This window comes from Dipodomys merriami, unplaced genomic scaffold (assembly GCF_024711535.1).
Source record: "Dipodomys merriami isolate MVZ:Mamm:240054 unplaced genomic scaffold, mDipMer1.0.p SCAF_263, whole genome shotgun sequence".
Classification (NCBI taxonomy): Eukaryota; Metazoa; Chordata; class Mammalia; order Rodentia; family Heteromyidae; genus Dipodomys; species Dipodomys merriami.
In genome coordinates, this window is record NW_027204082.1 from 1,448,011 (window position 1) to 1,472,583 (window position 24,573).

Below are 24,573 nucleotides of genomic sequence, written 5' to 3' on the forward strand. Positions count from 1 at the left end.
ACAATGGCTCCTCACACACGGTGGCATCTCTAGAAGTGGCAGAATAGTGTTGTAGGAAAGACAGGACATTGGGAAACATCTTAGGATGAGAGATAGTAGGGAGTTCAAGGATCTTGAGGCCCAGCAGGAGGGATACTCCAGATGGGATTGGTCCATGGACGGGGAAAGAGAAGAAGAAAGTGTTTAATATCATAAAGCATTGCTACCACCATGTGTGAGATATAGTCCAATGCACAGATTTTTCTAGAAGTGAGAGGTGTAGAAAAGAGACTAAATTGGACCAGAATGCACAAGCTAAGAGCTTTCCTCTTTTAAATGTGTATGTTTGTACTCAGGGGCTCCTATTCTTGGTCAGCTTTCTTACTTTTCTTATGACTTGTGCTCTACCACTTGAGCCACGCCTTTAGCTCGGCATTTTGTGATCTAATTGGAGATGGAGTCTCTCAGATTTTTCTGTTCGGGTTAGCTTAAAACCTCTCAGCCTCCTTGCCAGTCTTCCACTTCTATTTTTGTATCGTTGCATATTGATTGTACAGAGAAGTTTCACAGTAATATTTCCATAGATGCATATAAATTATTGCCATCGTATTTCCCTTATCATTTTCTCCAGTTCTCCCACTTCTTCCATTGTTTCCTCTCCCCCAAAGTTCTCTTTATATATTCAGAAAGTCATACATTTTTAGGTGTCGATTTTACATATGAGAAAAACTATTTGTCTTTGTGATTCCCACTTAAATTTCCCAGCAAATGGCCTAACTTCATTCTTCTTTGTTTTTCAGCCTGTGTTTCAGTGAGGAAGTAGCTCAGTAGTCCAGTAGCTCTGGACTGGAAATTTGAGAGACAGATTAATCCTAGTCTGACTCTGCCTCTCTGGGAAGTTACTTAAGCTCTCCGAGGTTTAACATATCCAATCACTGAAAGCAAGCCAGCAATTGTATTCAATAGCTGATGCTTTTTCCATGATGAGTTTATTTCATCACTCCTGGATTCAGATAGAGTCTAGGTCCCCTTAACACATCTTCTCAGTTGAAATGTAATAATTCTCAAAAACTTGGAACAGTTACCATATTCTTTTAATGGAAACTTTACATCCTCCAAAATAATTAACATTCAGTACTCAACCTTAGAACATTACCCAAATTTAGATGACAAGAGATGCAGCAAAGAAAGAGGTGTTACCTTATCATACTTTTCCTTTTGGTATTAAAATAAAGTTCCATTTAGGGAATAGGAAAAGTTTTGGTTTCTTTGGTACTGATAGCAGCAGGAGTTAAATAGGAGTTGGCTATCTCAGATAGGGACTTCAGCTAAGTGACTCAGGAACCAGGGTCACAAGCTAAGTATGTCCTTCTGGGATTGCATGGTTATTCACAGTGAACTATCTTCAGTAAAATTGACTGGTATTTGTGGAGATGAGAAGGGCACATTCTCATAGCGCGCCCAACTGGTGAGGGGAATGAGATAGCCAGTGCTACCCATGGAAGAGAGAACCCACATTCTAGAGCCCATTTCTATTTCCCCCTCTGAGAAGGAAGGACCCTCTAACAATAATGTGTTTCACTGGAGCAATATCATCTTCATCATCAGTAAAATAATTGCCAGTTGCCACCACTTGTGCAGAAGGTCCCTGTAGAGGTCAGTTGTCATGGGAAGAATGAGAGGCTGACCTCAAGAGGACTGGTTCTTTCCTAGGTGAAAGTACTATATCGGGCACCCATCTTAGAGATGCAGACACTCTTTTCTTGTGAGTCCCTGAGGGAGACTAAAGGATAATCAGCAGATGTCATTGTTGTCTTTAAGAGGCAAGGCATCCTTTACAAGGTGGACATTGGCATCAACCAGGCACACAAATGGTAAGGAAGCAAATTTAACAGAAATTTGCTTTGTAAACAAGTGGATATTTAATGGAGTCCGCCTATCATTATTAACTGGTGCATCCATTTTCACCATGTGTTCCTGTCTGCCTCTTGACCCAGAAGGGATATGTTGGAAAGTTGGATGTCAGGAAAGCCTTCCTTGGGCAACACTCCCAAGTCCACTGCCATACGTTCCCTTCTGTTTCCTGGCCTGCTGGTTTTCAGACTCTGACTGACCGGCTCCCTTTGCAATTCACATGTTCTTATTTTAAATGCATTCATATCTTTACACAGGCTGGGTTAACATTAGGTTCCTGCACTCTATGAGATGTTTGAATTTATAATGTGTGCTCAGCTGCATAGGGCTATTCCTTTCATTGCTTAATTCTTGGGATCGCCCCATTGTGCCTTCCTCCCATCAAGCACCTACTCTGAAGCCTGAAAATGTCATTTTGTTTAATTTCATCTCACTTTTATTTTCTATGTTCTTTTGAATGCCTCTACTGATTTTTTGAGTGGGATTGTTCTAAGAAATGATATTATTTTTAGCATAAATTGAGTAGAATGAAATGAAATGTTGTAACAAATTCCACTGTTTCATTAAATCAAAGGAGACTAGATTCTTTACCAACTACAATTTCTGTGAGAGACAAAACTGTGTTTAACATAAATGATAAATAAAGAAATACAGGTATATTATTGTGTTTAGAATTCCTACCAATCCTAAATTGTGCTCAGCAGTAATTTGGCATTTGTTATAATAGATTTCACCTGTTAATGGTTTGAACCATTAGGAGCTACCAACAAATAGACCAAGAATTTGTGGCTCCAATTTCTCATGAGCTGATTCGGGGACATGCATGCACGCTACATTCCATTGTGAATCTCTAAGCACTGAGGAAAGAGCTGCCACTTCCCAGATTTCAACCTTCTATTTGCTTTAGTCATTTTGCATTTATTTATTTGTCTATTCATTTAGACACTTATTCCTACTTAGTTTGTTCTACAGAGCATTAAGATCGAGGACAAGAACATGCAAAAAATCAGGATCAGGAAAAATAAATATTATGAAGAGGAGAGAGAATAGTTAGAAAAAATATAAGATACAAGTACCTACTTGATAATTGAAGTGGAGGTCAATGTTTATTCCAGGCTTCCAAGTGGCAAAAGTAAAAATGAAAATATAATAGGAACATAATCACCTACTCCTCAAAAAGAACATAACTGAAGGGTTTTTTTGAATTTCAAGGAAACTTCTTATTTATGGCTTAAAAAAATCAAGTGGTATGGATGACACTATCTCACAACGTGGAAGCATGCAATAAAACAAAATTTTACATCTTAAGGGATACTTTGTCAATTTCTTTCTTCTAGTTTCTGAACAATGTATCCTCCCTTTATTTTTCTAAGATTAATCTAAATATTTAATAAAATCTTACTTGCTCCTAAGAACTACAAGACTATAAGACTAAATAAATTGCTTCCTCTCCACTTTATTGTTATTTTATTTGATTAGTCCTGTTTTGCATTTGTTTTTACAAATTTAAAATCATTACTAGAGGGGCTGGGAAGGTGGCTCAGTGGTAGAGCGCTTGCCTTGCATGCCTGAGGCCCTGGGTTCAATTCCTCAGCACCACATAAACAGAAAAAGCCGGAAGTGGCGCTGTGGCTCAAGTGGTAGAGCGCTAGCCTTGAGCTGAAGAGCTGAGGGACAGCGCCCAGGCCCAGAGTTCAGGCCCCACAACCGGACCCCCCCCCAAAAAAAAATCATTACTAGATGGTAAATGTTTAAATCTAAATATCTTTGCTCAGCATTTCCTTTTCTGTTTTCTTCTTCTCCTTTTTTAATTCCTCTTATATGATAACAGTTATCTTTTTGCATTTCAGTCTTTCTATGTAGGTTCAATTTCTCTGGGCCTGAGGACCATGCTTAATTATCATCATCATCATCATGATGCTGTTGTTGTTGTTTTGTTGTTGTTGTTGTTATGGCAATGCTAGTATTTGTACTCAGGACCTGGTGCTTGCTAGGCAAGCCTTTATCATTTGAGCTGTGCCTCTAGCCCTTTTTTCACTTAGTTTTCCAGATAGGGCTTAGTTTTTGTTCAACACTGACTTTGAATCATGATCTTCCTACCTATGTCTTTCAGGAAGCTGGGATTACAGGTATGTACCACCATGCTTGACAAGTATATCATTTAGAATTTTCTTTTGTGAGAGTCAAGTTGCTTTGTTTGACTTAAAATATTGTCATATTTTACTAGATCAAAGATTGCCAAAGCAACTCATGTTTTTCTCATTTCCTCATACTTTGACTCTGAATAATAAATAGATCAATAGACTCAATTGCAAATGAAAATATGTCTTATCTCCCACAAAAGACAATAACCATAAAACATCTATATAACAGGTATTAACTCAAATGCAGTCTCTCACCTACTAACATCTCTGTTCCCTTACAACAGAAACTAACATGTGAATGACACTCCCTACTAAGGAACCAAGGGAGCCATTAAAAAGCTTCCCAATGTCACACAGTGATGGAACCAGGATCCAGACCTGATGTACTCCTAGCTAGAGCACTAGAACCTGCTATTTACTGGTCCTTCTCAGAACTGTTGTGGGAGTTGGCTTCAGGTCTGTGATGTCAGAAGAGCCCCCACCTAGAAATAAAGCACCCTTCTTTATTGGGAGACAGCATGTGTCAACACCATCCTGGGACTGGTTCTCACCCAACTCACAAAGTAGAGATCATCCAAAAACAACAACAAAGAAAAGCCTTTTGTGTCCATGTCTTGGAGTTCATTTCACTTAGCATCATCCTATATGGTCAGATGTACCTATGTGATTTCTTTTTTCTTTCGTGTTTTTCCCCCCTATTGTTTATCCCTTGTTGTCATTGTATTTGATATTGATACCCTTTGTCAAGTATATGTGTTTATCTGATTTGGGAAAGGAAAGGGGTATAACAAAATGGTGAGACAAAGGACAAAGGGGGAACCAATGCCACAGCAATATTCACAAGATACTATATTGGGGCGGATTGGGGAGGGGAAGGAAAGGGGGAGAAAAATGAGGGAAGGGGTAACAAGTTAGACAAGAAATCACTCTACCTTACTTATGTAACCCCTCTGTATGTAACCTTGATAATAAAAATTAAAATTAAAAAAGTATAGATCATCCTAGGGAGAAGATGGAGACAATCCTACCTACACAGAAAGCTTACGCTACTTCCCAAGGTCACATAGCTAATAAGTGTCTGGGTCTGGTTTTGAACTTGGGATTAGGTCCTCAAGCAGCCTCCAAGATGTTAGGAGTAGTCCTTCACAGTCCAGGGTGTAGTATTGGGGACAGCACAATGGGAATAGCTCTGTTTGGGTAAGTAAAATACATCTCTTTTTTATGCTTCTATAAACTTTGTTAAAATGTTTCTACTTTCTCTGACATGGATTTTTTAAAAGTAGAGAAAGAAAGAGCACATATTAGAAAATTGAATTTGGGGCTTCAAATAATACTTTAGAAGGAAGTTATGTTCATGACAAGAAACCATTCTTTTTTTGATTTTTATTTTATTGTAAAGGTGATGTACAGAGGGGTTACAGTTACGTAAGTAAGGTAATGAGTACATTTCTTTTCAAACAGTGTTAGTCCTCCCTCGTTTTCTCCCACTTGCCCTCCCTCCAACTTCCCTCCCCCTGAAATTGTAAAGTTCCTTTCCAACATAGTGTCTAGTGTCTGTTGCATTGGTTCACCCTTTGTCCCACGTTTTCTGTGATAAGAAATTCATTCTTTTGGCCTCCCCTTACCAGAAAGCAGCGTTTGTGTACTGACCCCACATTCGCTCCCAATAAGGCAGTGCTGCAGCACAGAAAGGCACTGAACCTGCGGACAGAAGGCCTAAGTTTGAGTCGAGGCTTTGGTATTTCCTTGGGAAGTTCATTCAACCCCTTTGACTTTGAGATTTTTTTTTTGGTCTGTACAGTGGAAATTATAGCTGTCCTGACTTGTTCACCTTCTTATTGTGACAATTAAATGAAACCAAACATAAGACAGAGCTGCTAGCTGGTCACAACAATGCATGCCTGAGTCTCAGCTACTTAGGAGGCAGAGATAGGAGGACTAATAAGGAGACTACATCTCAAAAAACGTTTGTCCATCAAGTGTAAATCAAGTTGCTAGTAACTCAAAAAAAGAGAGAGAGAGAGAGAATACCATCTTTGAATGGGATGTTTTGGTTACTATTACAATGTGTATTATTAGTAGCTAAAAACATAATATATGCTTCTACACAAAAGGGAGAAATGGTTTGCTTTGGTGTGTTTGTATGTGTGTGCATAGATATGCATAAATACACAAGGACATATGTTTAAGTCGGTGTATTCTGCCCATAAAGATGTAAAACCAACCCCCCCTCACAATAACCAGGATCTCAATGGAAACACCCTGATAAAGGGTGCCAAGGCAGATTTGCAGGCCTCTACTTCAAGCTATCAGATAGAGAGACAATGCTGAAAGATTTGTTCTGACCAAGATAACAGGAGCTCCAGCCCGTGAAGCCTTGACCCTACGCATGACTTCAGAGAGCTGTAAATGGAATACTTCCAGCTGTGTCTGGAACACTTCACTCCAGACAGAGGGCATCAGAAAACGAGCTGCTAGGCAGCTCAAGGAGAACGCTTCATGAGAGGTGTTTTAAGGGAATGGATCCTCAGCACCCCTGGACATATCAAGTTTGTCCTGACAGACCCTGCGCCACCCCTCACTTTCCCTTCTCTGGCCTCCTGCATGTCCCTTTCTCTGTTCTTCCTGATCCTGTTTCTACAGTTCTACCTGGTTTTTCTGCTAAAAGTTGACTAGATTTGTCATCCCTATTTTCTTTCCCATGGGTCAATTTTTAAGTGTGGCAACCAGAATAACCAACATCTCTAGTGACTGAATCACATGTAGAACTATTTTATGACAGAGCATGAGGGAACACCATGAGAAAATGTCTTTCTGAAGCCCATAGAAAGTCAGAAATCCATTTTTAACTAGCATGGGTGGCAAAACATATGCTGTCTATCAAAGAAAGTTCACAAGGAACAGTAAAGTATGTTTGCCGTACACATTTCCCTAGATCCATGAGAAGAATTATACCGTGTCATTAGATTTTTCAAGTCAGTGACTAGATCCTTCCCATTTCTTGAATGATATGAGCTGGTCTTACGTACGCTCTCCATGTACTTAGAGAGGGGAAGAAGAACAGCAGCAGACTTAGCATTTATTAGTCTATGGAACTGGGAAGCAAGGTGGTAATCTAAGACATTGAGCTTCTACACAGGATTAGACTCTTCTTTCTTTGAACAGCTTTTAGATGTTTTATTTGTGTGGGCTTTTTTTGCTGTTATTGTTTGTTTTGTTTTTTGTTTTTGCTCATCCTGGAGCTTGAACTCAGGGATAGGGCACTGTCCCCAAGCCTCTTATGCTCAAGGCTAATGCTCTATCATTTGAGCCACAGTACCACTTCAGGCCTATCCTAAGTAGTTTATTGGAGATAAGAGTCTCATGGACGGGCTGGGATGTAGCTCAGTGGCAAAGCGCTTGCCTAGCAAGTGCAGCGTCCTGGGTTCGATCCCCAGTACAAAAAATGAAAAGACAAAAAAATACAGTAAAAAAAAACCCAAACAAGAGTCTCATGGACTTCTCTGCCTGGGTTGGCTTTGAACCGTGATCCTCAGATCTCAGCCTCCTGAGTTGCTAGGATTACAGGAGTGAGCCACTAGCACCTGGCTGATGTTTTATTTGTGAAATAAATAAAAAGACACATGCACAAGTTGTGATGAGATTCAGAATGTTCTGAAGGAAAAGGCAAGCTAAGGGGAGAAGTCTTCTAGTTCTGCATAAAAGGTAGGAATGTCAGGAACAGAACCAAAGGGATTCCACAGGTATTGGCTTCCCCTTCCTACCCCATTCTTCTGCTTGATAATGGAGTCCAACACTAATAGATTAGGTTCGTTGGGGAAATTATGGCCAGTAAATACCAGAAAGTAAATATGTTAGGCTTTGACATGTCTTACAGACTCTGGTGACAACTACTCAATTTGCCACAGTACCACAAAAACAACTAGTGATAAGTAAGCATGATTGTGTTCCAATAATACTTTATTTACATCCCTTGAAATTTGAACTTCACATAATTTTCACATGTCAGAAATCTTACTCCTGTTTTTATTTCTTTCCCCAAAATCTAACACTATAAAAACTGCTCTTAACTTGATGATATCAGAAAAAAACACAGTGACCAGATTGAGCCTGTCAACCAGTTTGCAGATTTCTGGTTTAGAAATATATCTTAGTTAAATGATAGAAATTGAAGCCATTTTCTCTCTTTCTGCCTAAGTCTTTTATCGGTTTTCTCTACAGTCTCACTCCATTCCTATTCATCAGCACATTGCTTCTCTGAGTTTGCATGTTTGTACTATAAACCTCACAGGAGAATAAGGGCCATTTGGCAGAGCTCCACCTGGCAATGCTCAGTGACTGCAGTGGGTACCAAGGAGCCCGTTCTTGAGCACAGTAGTGCCAACATCCATTATCTTCTCTCTTCCTACTAGAATCCATCCTCTCCCCCCCCCCAACAGGCTGAAAACACTAGAGTGTCACTTTCTTAGCCCTTCCAATGGACAAGACATCAGTATGTCCATGGTTTACTTCTGGACAATAAAATTTCGAAATCTTCTGGGAAAGGTTTTCCTCACTGGAAGAGTAGAGAGAGGTAAGGGAGAGGAGAGGAGAGAAAATATAGGAGAGAAGAGAGAGGAGAGAGAAGTGGGAAGAAAAGAAGGGAGAGAAAGGAGCAGAAGGAAGGAAGAGGAGAAATGGGAGAGAGAGGAGGGAAGAAAGAGGAAGAGAAAAGGGAAGAAGGAAAAGGGAGAGAAGAGGAAAGAAGGGAAAGAAGAGGAAGATAATGGAAGGAGTGGAGGAGAGGAAGAGGGGAGGAGAGGGGAGAGGAGAGGAAGAAAGCAGTAAGAAGAGAGGGGAGGAGAGGAGAGGGGAGGAGAGGGGAGGGGAGGAGAGGAGAAGAGAGGGGAGGGGAGGGGAGGAGAGGAGAGATGGAAGGTTTTTCAAGCTGCTGCAGCAGCCATCTTACAACCATGGGGAAAGCTCAGTAACTGCCAAATGTCCTGAAACACTCCATAAACTCTGCAATAGAATATGGTAAACCCTCAGAGTTGGAAATTGTCACTATATATTACATAGATGGCCTTTAGTTCCCATGAAGCTCATGTCATTGGAATGGTGACAGTCATCTTAAAGTGAAAGATCATTATAAGAAGACATAAAATAGCAGGCTTATGCCAATGATCCCAACTTTGGGGAAGCAGAGGTAAAAGGATTATGAATTCAAGGTCAACCTGGGCAACCTAGTGATTTCCAGGCCAGCCTGGACTTCATTGAGACACCTGTCTCAAAAGAAAAAAAAAAGATAAAAGAAAGACAAAAGTATACATTATCAAATTTCATAGACCAGCAAATGATACATACTATTTTCATTTTTGTGGCCCTTGATTAAGAAAAATCACTTATCTGTGATTCCCACCCTGGAAGTTCTATTCCGTGTGAATGAAACCAGATTTGTATATATTCCATGAAGTCAGCCCCACTGACCAGCTCCTCCAGAGCTCACTGCCCTGTGACCCTTGTAATCTCCACTTCAGTGTCTATATCCTCACCCCCAAATGGCCTTTCAACACTATTCCATCAAACTGCTTCAGTCACTGATGGCTTCAGTATTAAACCCAAGAAAAATATTTTTTTATTTTTTATTTACTTGTTTGGTGCTGGCAATCAAACCCAGAGTCTCATGCATATGTTCTACTGCTGGGCTACACCCTGAGCCCTCTTTTTGATTTAGTCTGCATCTTGCTTTGCCATTCCATGAATTTGTGATCCTTCACCCTGCCTGCCTGACACCACACGTCTCAACTTTTCTCTCACCTCTTGCAGTCTTTCAATGTTGGTTCTCCTCACTGTTCTACTTTACCCTTAGCTTTTCTTGTTTTACACTCATCTATACTTAAGAGCCTTGGTCATTCCTTATAAGTGTATGTGGTGTCCATGTTTATAAAGCTTCCTCCTGCACCATAAACCCATGTAAGTGTAAGGGAACAGCTGCAGGTGCCTTAAATTCACCATGGCGAAGACAAGCCCTCATCTACCCTTTGTATGTCCGTGTATGGCATATAACTCAGAAACCAGATATATTGTTGGCATTTCTCTCATGGTCTTTCATCTAACAATGCATTCCCTCTCCTTGTGAGGGAATTCCCTCTCCCCTAACTTTGTTACCTAAACAATGCCTCCACATTTTTACCATGTAAGAGAAAAGCTAGCTCTTCTAGAAGCCCTTTCTAACACTCTCTAGCTCCAAGTTGTTCTCTCCCCAGTATGTCTTTATTTCTTATGACACATCCCTATTTATTACAGCATGTACTATTTATTTTCCTGAGTAGAACTTGATGCAGAGTAGACATTGTATTCATAATTGTTGTCTAGACATTGATGAGAACATTCTAAGTATTTCCTGAGTAAATTAATGCATGGGTGCTAAGTGATTAGTTGAATTTTTGGTTACATCAATGAGGATAGATTGTAAAATATCATACTTCATAGGCAAATATCCTTTTGAGCATAATGCTTTTGTCAAAATATAGTAAAAGTCACATCTTTTTATGTAGAATTAGAAAGAATAATAGATTTTTAATCCAGCTTCTTTATGAACTAGCCAAGGGTTGTTTGTAGTTACCAGTACCAAGTTTGCTGGTAACAGTTAATTATCAAAATGCCTCATGTCTTAGATTAAATATATCTCCAGGTATTCGAGTAATGCTATTGAGTGCTTACAAACCTCTCCTTCCTCGCTGCCGTTGAACCTCAACTCAGATCCAGTCAACTTATCCCAAATTCTGAACTCCTTTCTTCCAAATTGATACAATTTTAGTGTATTTTATGAGCTTGCTCCATGTCCTATTACTTCATTGTACTCTGTGCCTTATTTTCATGGTAAGTGTATTTAGCCATCTGGCATTAAATTTGGGTTTTCTTGGCACAGTAATCATCATTATCATTAAATATTGTGGGACTTACAGTATGGATAGATGAATGGGCTATTTAATGAAGGAATTGACTAATTTAAGAGATGGTACTTGTCAAAACTCTCTCTGGACTCCAAGTTGGGTAGACAAGGTTATTAGCTAAAAAAAAAAAATCCTCACTGTTCATTTATTGGTATTTTTTCCTAAGGAGTTTTACACATTGTTTAGTAAAGTATATTAAAGAAGCTTAATGAGAGACTTTTTATAGAGTCTACTGAGACCCTTAGTGAGATTGAAAGAAAGTGATTTTACAACTCCTTTTTGTACCTCACTAATCTTCAGTGCCTAATTGCTAAAACAAAATATCTTCTAAAAACCTAAAAAAAATCTATGTTTAAATTACACTCTAATCAAAAGCCCCCTGCTTCATTTACTGGGCTCTTATTTGTGCTAAGTGGCTTCTAGAAAAGCTATTTTGCTGTCACTTAATAGATTCCCTTCCATTGTAATTAACAGTAAACTAAACAGCAGTGCAAAGTCCACTTTCCCAGGGCTGTGATGTAAATGTCATCCCACAAAGCAGAATGGAAACCATATTACCTTTCCCATTTTTAAATGTTAGTAACCATCTCATTTATGGTCCCTTTGAGAATCCAGATAGAAACTTGGCAGAACTAATGATAGTGTTATACATGTCTCAACGAACAAATATGTATAAGAAAGCTACTCAGTTGTGCCAAACAGCAGTATATGGTGAGTAATGTCTCCCGCTCCTCAAGAGGAATGTTAGAAGACTGCTGTACCCATCCCTCAGGAGTAGCATGGACCACATTCCCATCCTTAAAATTGTGTTTAGATGTCAAGGTTAATGCTGATGCCACACAGGCATGGGAAGTGGTTTAAAAGTCTATTGCTCACATCATAAGCCATTCTAGGAAGAGCAAAGTAGACTAGCCTGCTGCTCAGCAAATGGCTTGAGAGAGCAGGGAAAGGAGAATGGCTTTGGTAGGAAGGATCCCTGTGCATGAGCCAGAGTGTCCAGAGATGAAACATACAGCCAGCATTAGCATCCAGGCTTTCTCATCAATTGGAGCTGAGAGGAAAGGAAGTAGTAGGGCTTGAAATTGTCAATAGTCAGATCAAAAATGGCATTCTAAGTGGGCATTGGTGGCTCACACCTGCAATCCTAGATGACCAGGAGGCTGAGATCTGAGGATCACAATTTGAAGCTAGCTTGGACAGGAAAGTCTGCAAGATTCTTATCTCCAATTAACCTCCAAAAAAGCCAGAAATGGAGTCATGGCCCAAGTTATAGCCATGAGCACAAAAGCTCAAGGATAGCGCCTAAGCCTTGAGTTCAAGCCCCAGGGACCAGCAACAGAAATAAAAAATCATCCTATTGTACATCACAACACATTGTGTATTCAAACAGAGAAAAAAATCAGGCACCTATGCTTCATATCTGTAATTCTAGCTATGTGGGGAACAGAAATCTGAAGGATGGAAGGTAGAAGCGACCCCAGGCAAAAGTTTGTGAGACTGCATCTCAAACTATATCTGGGTATGGCAGCATGTGCCTTCATCCCATCTTCCAAAAGAAATATAAACAAGTATAAAACAGGTACAACTCAGGTTGACTGGATTGACTAGAAGTAGACCCTCTCTCAAAAATAATCAGAGATAAAAGGTCAGGTGATATGACTCAAGCAGGGGAGTGCCTGCCCAACAAGTATGAAGTTATGAGTTCAAACACCAGGACCAACATGTTTAATAGAACTTCATTGTTATTATTAAAATGTTGTACAGAAGGGTTGTCATCAGGTAATACATACATTTCCTTTTTTTTTTTTTCTGGTTCGTGGGGCTTGAACTCTGGGCCTGAGAGCTGTCCCTCAGCTCTTCAGCTCAAAGCAAGTGCTCTACCACTTGAGCCACAGCGCCACTTCTGGTTTTCTGGTGGGTTATTGGAGATAAGAGTTTCACAGCTTTTCCTGCCCAGGCTGGCTTTGAACCGCACTCCTCAGATCTCAGCCTCCTGAGTAGCCACCAGCGCCTGGCCATACATTTCCCTTTTGGACAATGTCTCTCCTTCCTTCACTTTCCCCCAGTTTTTCCCTCCAGTCTCTGCCCACAAATTACATAATTCATTTTCCACATAGTATATTCTGAATACCATGATTACATTTATTAAGCTTTCCTCCTTCCCTTTCTATGTCCTCCCCTTTCTCCTCTCAGGAAGCAGAAAAAATGAAAATACACACACACACACACACACACACACACACACACACATATAATACCTCCACCAAAACAACATTAATAACCCATGCCTGGAACTCACTTCAACAAATAGTATTTGGTTCAAGGGAGTTATGCCTTTGGGTTCCTCCCCTTCTGTTATCCTCTTTTGGTCTGTTTGTCTGTGAATTCCTGGAGTCCTGCAGAGGTTATCCTGTCCAGTATATTTTAGATCTAGCTTCCACATATGAGAAAAAAAACAAGCACTGTTTGTCTTTCTGAGCTCACTTAGCATGATTTGTTCTAGGTCCATCCATTTTCCTGCAAATGACATAACCATATTCTTTTTAATGGAGGAGTAAGATTCCATTGTGTATATATACCACATTTTTTTTCAATCTACTTATCTGTTGTAGGGTGTCTGGGATGTTTTCATAACTTGGCTGTTGTGTATAGTGTAGCAATGAAGATGGTACACAAGTGTCTTTACCATATCCTAACTTAAATGATTTGAATAGATGCCCAAGAGTGGTATGCCTGGGTCATAGGGAAGTTCTATGCTTAGTGTTTTGAAGAACCTCCAAACCTCCTTCCAGAGTTGGTTGTACTAGTTTACATTCCTATCAACATTGCAATAGGATCATGACCAACTTTTTAAAAAAGAAAGAAAAGGAAAAAAAAAAGAAGAGAGGAAGGAAGAGGAGAAAGGGAAAGAAGAAACGGAAGGGGAAGGGGAAGAAACTTAGTATTCTAATTACCCATTGTCAATATAGTATTGTAGAACATTCACACAAACACACACACACACACACACACACACACACACACACACACACACACACATACACCTCAATAACTGGTAAAAAAAATTTAATGCTTCTCTGTGTGGAGTCAGCTAGACAGCTCTGATGATCTTCCTGGAGCTCATTTGTCTGTATGAGTCAGTCATCAACTGATTTTGTCTGGCTTTTCCTAAACCGATGATACTCCTCTCCATGTTGATGACCCTTCATTATATGAATGTAGGCATGCTATCTTGGCAAAGACAGAGGTGTAATGGCAAGCAAGCCTAATTGCACAAGCACTTTTTAAGCATCTGATTTGAAGCACTTTGTGTACCCATCTGTTGAACAAGCAAGTCAATTTCCCCAACCTACTGTATTTATATTATACACAGGTGACTAACATCATAGTATCTCTTTTTTCCAGTTCAAAGTAGTTGGAAAGAGAAGTTGAGTCAATGATCTATTTATTCACTATTATGTGTTCAAACACTGTATTTGGAATTGGTGCTACAAAAGCAAATGTGATAATTCTCAGGTGCACAAAGCCTGATAGTTTAATACACTATTAAGATAATACAATTCAGGGCAAGGGCAACCACATTGATTTTAACAAGGTGACACAGAAATGAAACTATTGAGCTCTTTCCCTCCTTGCCTTAGATTTGACAGTTGATTTAATTAATTTTATTGAAATAAAATTTCCTCTTGATTCAGAAAACATGAAGAGGAAACTTACTGAGACTCCCCTGTGTGCGGCTTCATAAAAATGCAGGATTTCTAGACATAGTTATCAGTTCTGTTAGGCTAATGGAGATATATTTCTTTTCTCCATTGCACTTAGTAGCAGCTTAGTTCAACCAACATTTATTGTGTCCCTATATATGCAAGCTACTGTTCTGGGAACCTACTAAAAATCAGGGATTTCTAAAAAATGGCTAAGATGCCTAAAATATAATACCTTCAAATAACTTACAGCTTAGTTTTACTCATACATATCACCTGGTGAAAACACACCAGGTATTTTAAGTGGGAGGAACTTAGTAGAGGGAAACAGTTACATAGTGGTAGAACTGAGATGACAAACTGAGAACCATGATACTGTTAGTAGCTAGAGGGACAAATGGCCACAGGGCAGAAAGTAGGCTTTGTGGCTCTTACCTACAAGAGTTCCAAAGACAGAGTTCAGGACAGAAAGGAGGGAACCATTCTAGTTTCTATCTACTCTCTCATTCTATCCAGACTGCTGACCAGCATACAGAGGAGGGAGGAATACTAGGTGGGAGAGGAAACCCACGGACTCACACAGGCAACTATTTTATATGTCAGAGTAAGCTATGGCACACACAGTATGCTAGTTGTTCTTTTTCTGTTTTTTTTAAATGTGTGTTTGTTGTTGTCTAAGGTTTTGTTTTGTTTTGTTTTTTGAAACAGGGTCTGACTATGTCGCTCAGGCTGAATTGGAACTCCCTATAGCTCAGGTTGATTGGAACTCATAAACCTCCTTCCTCAAGCAAGTGCCACCAAGCCCAGTTTTCATTGTCCCTTTCCATGTTTGGTTTCCTTGGTATCCTGTAAGCATCTAAATTGTGTTTTTAAGCTCCCCAAAAAGATTTTAATAAGCTCACTAAATAGTAGCTTTCAAACCTGTCAATATCCACTTCTTCAAAGAAAATCCCTTCTGAAGTGCATTGTATGAAACAGATAAAAGCAAAGCTGTTCTGCTTGTTCCAACTCAGTCCTGGAGACAAGGTTTGGGGACCTAAAATTTCCCAAGTTTAAGTAGAAACTTATTTACACATCCTTGTGTCTCTCCAGAGCTCTCATTGGTGGATATACGGTGATTCATTTCATCCAGTGACTTTAACACGACACTAAAGGAAGCTTCGGTAGATCTGTTAGAGTTTTTAATTTTTATTTTATTGTAAAGATGCTGTACAGAGGGGTGACAGTTACAAGAGTAAGGTCATGAGTACATTTCTTGTTGAGCATTGTTACCCCCTTCTTTGTTGTTCTCCCACTATCCTTTCCCTCCCCCACCTCTTTAACTCCCCCCTCCAAGTCTGTTAGATCTTAAATAGAAGAGAACTGGAAGGAAAGCACAACTCTCCAAGAGTAGCTGTAAACTTAAACCCTAATTGATGGTTCCTCTATCTTTGGGAATAGACACCACGTTAATCTCCTAGTTAGTGGCAGATAGTTTCTTCAACTTTTGAATGAATTCTTCCAGACATAAAAGTTAGAAAACAAGTCGTTTAAATAAGGATACAGGTGGACCCGTTGCAACAATGAGAAGTACAAGTTGTTATGTCGAAAACGAACTTTACAACTTTGGGGGGGGGCAGGGAGAATTGGGGGGGGCGGGGGGAGGCTGGGAAGGGATCGGAAGGGGAAACAAAGGAGGAGGCGACAATGCTTGATAAGAAATGTACTCATTATCTTGCCCATGTAATTGTAACCCCTCTGTACAGAATTTTCACAATTAAAAAAAAAAGTTAGAAATCATCAGCTGGATCTCCTCTACATTAGTGAAGATTGTTACATGAGGAAAATTTAGCCCTAGATTTTCAGATATCTTCCCTGGCCCCTCTAGTTCATCCCTACACTGTGTTAGGAGAAAACGAATTATATAATGTTCCTTCCTTGTCTTTTGCGGCCTACTTCAGAATCTTTAGTGTGTGGAAGAAGGTGGGTAGACGGGGAATTTGGAAACTGGAATGCAAATAACTTCTCCACAAAAGACAGCAGCACTAACATATATGCACATATATATATATGTATATATATATATACATATATATATATATACACACACACACATATATACAGAAAGAGAATGAGGGAGAGCGAGAGAAGGAGGGGAGGGGGTTCTGAATGGATTCCTTGAGATGTGTTTTATTTCCGTTAGAAATACAGAAACTCCCAAATGGTCACTATTCGAGTCTCACATGTTGATGATTCAAGGAAAGTCTGGAGACATGTACAGGAAGCCAGTTGCTCCCGGGACCCCTCGAGGCAGGGCGCCCCGCAGTGCCGCGGGGATGCGTTCAGCGAGGGAAACTCTGGAAGCCCCTCCAAAACGCAGTCCTTTTCAGAAGGTGAACGAGCAGGAAAGGCCGCAGGGTCTGCGCGGGTCCTCGCGCCTGCTGGCAGGCCGCAGCACCCGTCTGTCGCCCACCTTCCCTTCGCCCTCCCGCCTCAGCCCCCCAGGATGCCGGTCCGCGCTCACCCGCCGTCTCCGCGCCTTCCCGCCCCGGCTCGCGCCTCCCCACCCTTCCCGGCAAAGGGGGATCCTCGCCAAAGGGGGCCGCCCTGGCCCGGGTCCTCCCCCGCCCCCGGGGCGGCCGGACCATAAAGCGCCGGGTGGCGGCCGTCCAGCCCAGCCGCCGGCGCCCCAGCTCCGCGCGTGGCCGGGACGCGAGCGCCCTCCCGGTCCCCGACGGCTCCCGGACGCCGCACCCCACACCTGCGCGGCCCACGGGGTGGGGAGGGGACATCCCCCGACTTGGGACGGCACCCTGCCAGCCCCGGGACACTGAGGCCCGGCGAGATCGCCGTCGCTCGTCCGACCCACCGGTGAACATGCTGACCCCGCGTGGAGCCGCCTTCCTGCTCCTGCACCTGGTCCTGCCGCCGTGGCCGGGGGCCGGCGCCCAGGCCGCCCCGCAGGGTAAGTGGGCCATCGTCTCCGCGCTCACAGGCCCCGCACATCCCTGTCGCTCTGGGGCTCGGATCCAAGCACATTGTGATTGGAAGTTGTGGGTAGAGTCTAGACGTTTCTGAAATTCGATTATTCATTCCCTAACAGCAACAGTTGGAGGGATGCAAAGCTTTTTCTCAGCCTAGGGCGATGTGGTGAAGCGTTTCACAGCTCCCTACAAGGTCCTGGGTGAAATCACGGGCTGCTGAAGACCAGCTTCGGCCCCTGCGATGCCCTGGGGAGGCCGAAGCTGTGTCCACCCCCAGCACAGCCTCCTCCTCATGCCTCTACTCTGTCACCCGCCTTCCCGTTTGGATCCCAAAGAAGCACGCTTTCTTATCATTTAGAGGTTGGCTAAGTGTACTGATTCCTGAGACACGTGGAAAGGACTGAGAAATTGGTCTTTGTCTATGGAAAGGTTTTAAACATTCAATAAATATAGATGCCTCAATATTCCTGCCCTTGGTAAAATGAAATGCCCTCGGACAGAGAGCTCTTTAGGTTAAACAGAATTTCTTGTAGAAAAGACAAGAAAAGAAAGAAAGAAAGAAAGAAAGAAAGAAAGAAAGAAAGAAAGAAAGAAAGAAAGAAAGAAAGAAAGAAAGAAAGAAAAAGAAAATAAGACTTTAGGCCATATTCCTATTTGAACTTGGTGCCTGGGTTGATTTCTATTATTAACTAAGAAAAGTCGAAGAGACACACGCTTGAAGTGACAACTGTTATTCTCCAGGTAGCCAGAGCAAAAAACATTTTCAACCCCTTTAAGTCCCCATCACAAGGATCACTCACTTAAACTGCTCATTTCACCAAGAAACTCATCTTGATTCCACACCAGAAAACCGGAATTGTGGTTTCAGGGATTCCTGTGCAACTAATTTCAGATCTGGTTGAAATACTGGAAATGCCAAAGTCTGTAATATGCATTATGCCCTGTGCTTCTAGGAAGCCAGAAAAACTAACTTAAAATTTTTTTTATTTTACTGTAAAGATGCTGTAAAGAGGGGCTACAGTTACTTGAGTAAGGTAATGAGTACATTTCTTGTTGAACATTGTTACCCCCTCCTTTGTTTTTCTCCTAATATCCCTTCCCTTTCCCACTCCTCTCCCCTTCCCAAATTGTAAAGTTCATTTCCAGCATAGTGTCTTGTGAGTATCATTGTTGCAATGGGTCACCTTGTGTCCTTGTTTCAGCATTTTGTTATCCCCCTTCCTGTCCCCAAATTAGATAAATGTATATACAAAATAAAATACAGTGAAACAGGAAATACAATAGGGGGAAGAACATACAAAAGAAACCAAAAAAATCACATAGTACATTAAAAAACAACAACAACAAAGAAAAACCTCTGATGTCCAAATCTTGGGGTTCATTTCGTTTAGCATCATCTTATCAGAAAGAATGGCACTGCCCCATTTGTTAGGAAATGGAAAGACTTGGAAAAAATCATATGCAGTGAAGTAAGCCAGACCCAAAGAAATTTAGGTCCTATGGTTTCCCTTAGTTGCAATAATCTTACCAGATGAGCAGAAAAGCTCAAAAGCTATGTACATATGACCATATAAGAGCTAATTTTTGGTACAATTCAAAAAATATTCTTGTGGCAAAGATTATTTGACACATTCGTATTTGGATCCAATATTTTTGTGTTATAATAATAAATTCTTGACATTTGAATGCACAACCTTGTGGTGTACCTTAGGCAGGACTTCTGCTTCTTGGACCTGGCAATTTTATGGAGACTTAAAAGCTCAGGCTAGAATCTAACTATCTGGTTAATTTAATTGCAGTAGATGATCTGATTAAGTCAAGTTTTTGATAGACTCTCTTATTGAGTAGATAACCATCAGCTCAACTGGATAATTTGCTTATCTCCTTTTAGAGTGGGAATTACAAGTCTTAAATTAGTGTATTCAATTTACATAATAGTTGGGTTCATTGGTAGCAGCAATTTCACCTCTAACACTAGAGGCTTGTGCTTGGATTCTGGTTGGACTAAAAAGGCAATAACATTAATAGAAAATGATAGTGTCTTATTTCCTTTTTTAAACATCCTGAAGTCATTACTAACTAATCCTCACTCTGCCTCTTGAGAGAGCAGCAAATGGATCAAACAAACCATATAGATTGAAATACAGAACTTTTAGTTTGAGTTAAATTATGGACTTGAACAAAGTCGAACCAAGGATGAACAGTGCCATGTTTCATTTGGATGCATTCATCTACCCTGAACATATCTCTTTTCTGAGGATACCTTCATTGGTAGGAATCTAAAGTTTCCAATTGCTGAAAACAACAACAATAAACACAGTAATAATAACCATCTCTTTTTGAAATAAAGTAGGCAGCTGTCTTCATAATTTGAGGACATGGAAAATTAGAAAGAACACACACAATAGATTTATTTTTCCAACACATCTAGTAGTATATTCATTATTATGTGAGGTATAGATAGATCAATTAGAAGCCAAAGTGAAAACAGATGTTTGTGAGTACTTGAATTTTTACCTGTTTTAGAATTTTATTCATTCTTTCTTATAATAAAAGCAGTATCTACTCATTGCAGAAAATAGAAATTGGGGTACTGGGAAGGTGGCTCAGTGGTAGAGCGCTTGTCTTGCATGCTTAAGGCCCTGGGTTCGATTCCTCAGCACCACATAAGCAGAAAAAAAAGCCGGAAGTGGTGCTGTGGCTCAAGTGGTAGAGTGATAGCCTTGAGCTAAAGAGCTGAGGGACAGCACCCAGGCCAAGAGTTCAGGCCCCACGACCAGACGCCCCCCCCAAAAAAAAGAAAATAGAAATTGCATAAGAAAAATATTAGATAGCTTCCACTAATATGAATGGGCTGTTATGTTGTCTTCTCTTTCAAATGTTTTCAAAAGTTTGTGTGACAAACTTTCATAATCTTTTTTTTTACTTTATCACAAACATCTTTTCCTATCTGAAGGTATTTAAATAGCTGTATTTTTTAAGAACTGAAATTAACTTAGCCAGGTTTGTAACAAAGGACACATGTTATTTTCAGTATTTTGGTATTGTAGTTGGTAATTTATTGAGTGATTAAAGTGCCACAGGATGGTTTGGTTAGCGTTCCCCAACCAACGAGAGTTTATGTTTTCATGGCAAAATACTTTGTCAAGAGAGCTTCAGGATTTATTTCTCTTTCATTTAGAGTTTTACCTAATTCCTTCCTAAATAAAATTCTAGAATTTTGATGGCAGATATCCTTGTACCTAAATCATATGCTGTCTTATCTATTATTTCTGTTATGAATTTCTTTAGGTAGAATTTCTAGGTCATAGGACATTTGTGTTTTAGGGCCTTTAATACTATTATTTAAACTGTCTTCAGGGTATTTATATTACTTAAAACTTTCCAAGCAGTAAATGAAAAAGAGGGCCCATTTCCCTGAATCCTTACTGGCTATTACTGTGTTTATGACTTTTCTGATTTGGAGTTAAAATAATGTCCTATTATATAACTTGGCTTTCTCCATCAGGTAAATATGAAAATTGATGTATATGCTTCTTTATGATTTATAATTTTTTCTGTAAATTGATTTTTCATGTTCCTTGCTCATTTTTCCATTAATATGCTTAGCATGCTTGTAAGAGCACCTTATAAATTATTAGTATTATCATTTTAGTAATCAGATTACGTATCTAAGAGACAGGTACTGAAGTTCCTGTATGCTACAGAATTGTTCAAACAATAATTGCATAAACTAACAAATTCTAAGTTGACTTCTAGTGAGTATTACCCACATTGAGCCTTTGCCTTTTAAGTGACTTCAAACATACTCTTCTATAGCTTTTACTAAATCTTAAAACACTTTTTATTAAAAAGTGTTGCTTACTTGATCAAAGACAACTTATATAAATACAAATGCAGATTTTTGTTTCTGCACATCAACTTTACCTATCAATCTGTAGTCAAGAATGAGAAACCTCATCATTTTGTTTTGTTTCCACCATAGGATTATTTTTTTAACAGAGAAATATTGGAGAATTGTAAAGGCACAAAGGGAATATTTAGATCTCACAAGGCAGCCAATCATTTTAGTGACCCTGTACCTATCACTGCATCCATGCCTTCAGCTATATTAACTGTCATTTATCACTGACCAGGAAAATACAATTGGTTCTGGTCTGCTAGGTACCTAAGGGAACCCATGACTGAAATTCGCTGCTTGAGGACATGAGAAAAACAATGAGCTGGATGCTTTCACCTGTCCCCATTGTATTTCAAGCCTCAGTGTTTTTCCTAGTGGGCATTTTCAAAGCCACTAGTGTAGCCACATCCAATTTTGTTTGCAAATTTAGTCTTCCCTTAAGGACTCTAACTAGATGAATATTATACTGTATTTCTACTGCCTCAAATGTGCAGCCACTACCAAGTGACAAGGAAGAATTTGTGAGCCTGACAATGTGAAAACATGAAACAAGGTGCCAGGTACTGGTGACTCACACTTGTAATCTGAGCTACTCAGGAGACTGAGGTTGGAGGATTATGGGTCAAGGACGACCCCAGCAGGAAAGTCCATGAAACTATTATCTCTAATTACCATTACAAAGCTGAAGTTGAGCTGTAGCTCAAGTGCTAGCCTTCAGTAGAAAACGCTGAGGTATGGAGTCCAGGATCTGAGTTCTAGCCCTAGAACTGGCACATGTACATGAAAGTGTGCACATGCGCACGCGCACGCATGCACGCATGCATGCGCACACTGTAAATTTCCATTATTTTGTAGCTATTGTCAAATGGTCCCTAAGAAACATGTTTTCCTCAAACTTAATCTCTCACAAAGTTAATCTCTCCCTTCCTCCCTCTCCCAGTCTTTGACCTTCTGCCATCCTCCAGTCAGAGGCTGAACCCTGCTGCTCTGCAGCCTGTCCTGACAGACCCGGCCCTGAATGAACTATACTTGATCTCCACCTTCAAGCTGCAGACTAAAAGCTCAGCCACCATCTTTGGACTCTACTCCTCATCGGACAATAGCAAATATTTTGAATTTACTGTAATGGGACGCTTAAATAAAGGTAAGTACATTTGCAAGGAGCATTTCCTTAAAACTCCCCTTCTATCCGAAGAATTGGTGTCCACTGTCCTGAAAATGGTTCCCTTGTGCAACTTGTTTCTTACACATTTTGTTTCATTTTCAATATCACATTCTTCTTATTGTTCATTTACCTATAGTGGAAGATGAGATTATATGAAGAAAGAATTGTTTTGGGCCAAGATAGCTTCTGACATTGTCAAAATTCAGCTATTGTAACAAAATACCAATAGAATACTAATGGATCACCACAGACTCTACTTCTCACAGTTCTGGGAGCTTCAAAGTCTTAAGGTCAAGGTGCTGCCAGATACAGTTGCTGATAAGGGGCCATTCTCTCTTCTATCTCTCTCTCTCTCTATCTCTGTCTCTCTCGTTCCCTCGCTCTCTCGCTTGCTCGCTCATGCTCTCTCTCCCCCTAGGTGTGTATGTGTGTGTGCATGTGTGTGTGTGTGTGCATGTGTGTGTGTGTGTGTGTGTGTGTATGTGTGTGTGTGTGTGTGCTGGAACTGAGGCTTGAATTTATTTGGGCTCTCACTTGGCCTAGTCACTCATGGCTAGCACTCTACCACTTGAAGCACACCTCCACTTCTGGGCCCATTTTCTGGCTTACGGATGTTCATCATTTCATTGTATCCTCTATAAAAAGTACCGAGAGCATATTTTCTAGTCTTCTTCCCCATGAGGGAACCACCTAATCTAGTCCTACTTGCCTCTCCCAAGGCTAGTTACCTCCAATCACCATCTTACTGGAAATTCAGAGTTTAATTCAGAATCTGATGTGGACACAAGCATTCAGCCCCTAACAGCAGATCCCATCATTCTTAAGTTCCGGAGTCTGAGCAGAGCTATCTCACAGCTCTGCAAGGATCTAGCTGTCCTGGATAGGGAAAATACCCTCCTCCCGTAGAAGAGAATAAAGGGCTCTTTGCTGCTTGCTTCCTGACAGCTTACACAAGCTCTCACTTTTCTGACCCCTTTGCTGTCATCTCTTTTACTGCCGAAGGGAGGGACTGCAAGCACTGAGAAATGACTCCCCAGAAGAAAGGTCACTATTTTTCATCCTCTTCCTTCCACCCATGCCCTGGGGACAACACCTGTTCTTGTTTATTGAGGAATGTGATAGATACATGTTCTGCTGTCTCATGCATTTAATAAAACAGGAAGGGAAGACCGGTCTTTCTGCCTAGGTTTTTTTTTTTCCACTTGCTTTAAAAGGAGATGCTTCTTAGTGTTTCAGGATGTCTCTTAGATTCTACTCTCTTTAGATTAAAAGATTAACTCTTAGCTTTCATGGGACTATAGAGTTAAAGCAAAAAAGAATGGAGATAGGCATGGTGGCCTATGCCTACATCTTAGCAGGGATCAGGAAGATTGCAGTTTAAGGCCAGTCTGGTTAGAAAGAACTGGGTTCAAAACCCCATCTTGATCAATAAAAACACTAAGTGTAGTACCATGTGCCTGTCATCTTGGCTATGCCAGAAATGTAAAAGGAGAGTCCTAGTTAAAGCTAGTCCAGTTATAAACATAAGACACTATCAGAAAAACAACAGAAACAAAAAGTGCTGGTGGTGTGGCTCAAGTGGTAGAGCCCCTGTATGGCATGTGCATGGCAAGTTCAAACCCAGTGCCATACCCCAGCTCCCCCTCCAAGCAAAAAGCTAATTTGCCTTGCATTTATTGAAGGAGCTCCTCCCTTATAGCAATCACTTCTCTTCATCTATAGTCCAGTAGCTTCTGACTAAACTATTTTAGACACATTGGCTTATTCAACCTAATGGCTACAAGGTCCTCTGTAGTGAGAAAAACTCTGCTCCTAACTTGTCACTATCACTGCATCTCCCTTCTATTCCTAAATTGCTCCGTCTGTGT

The 24,573-nt window shown here is 40.5% G+C and overlaps 1 protein-coding gene across 2 annotated transcripts in view; it reads left to right on the forward strand.

Annotated features, from left to right (window-relative positions):
- Nucleotides 1-24,573, forward strand: part of LOC138837143 (thrombospondin-4) — a 75,684-nt gene that overhangs the window by 14,289 nt on the left and 36,822 nt on the right. Inside the window, exons 1-2 of one of the 2 annotated variants that reach the window (XM_070035942.1) lie at nt 17,533-17,620; nt 22,481-22,684. In XM_070035942.1, coding sequence (XP_069892043.1) covers nt 17,533-17,620; nt 22,481-22,684 — 292 coding nt within the window. Of the gene's footprint in view, nt 1-17,532; nt 17,621-22,480; nt 22,685-24,573 lie in introns of those variants that run through there. The other variant, XM_070035941.1, reaches the window with a different exon arrangement.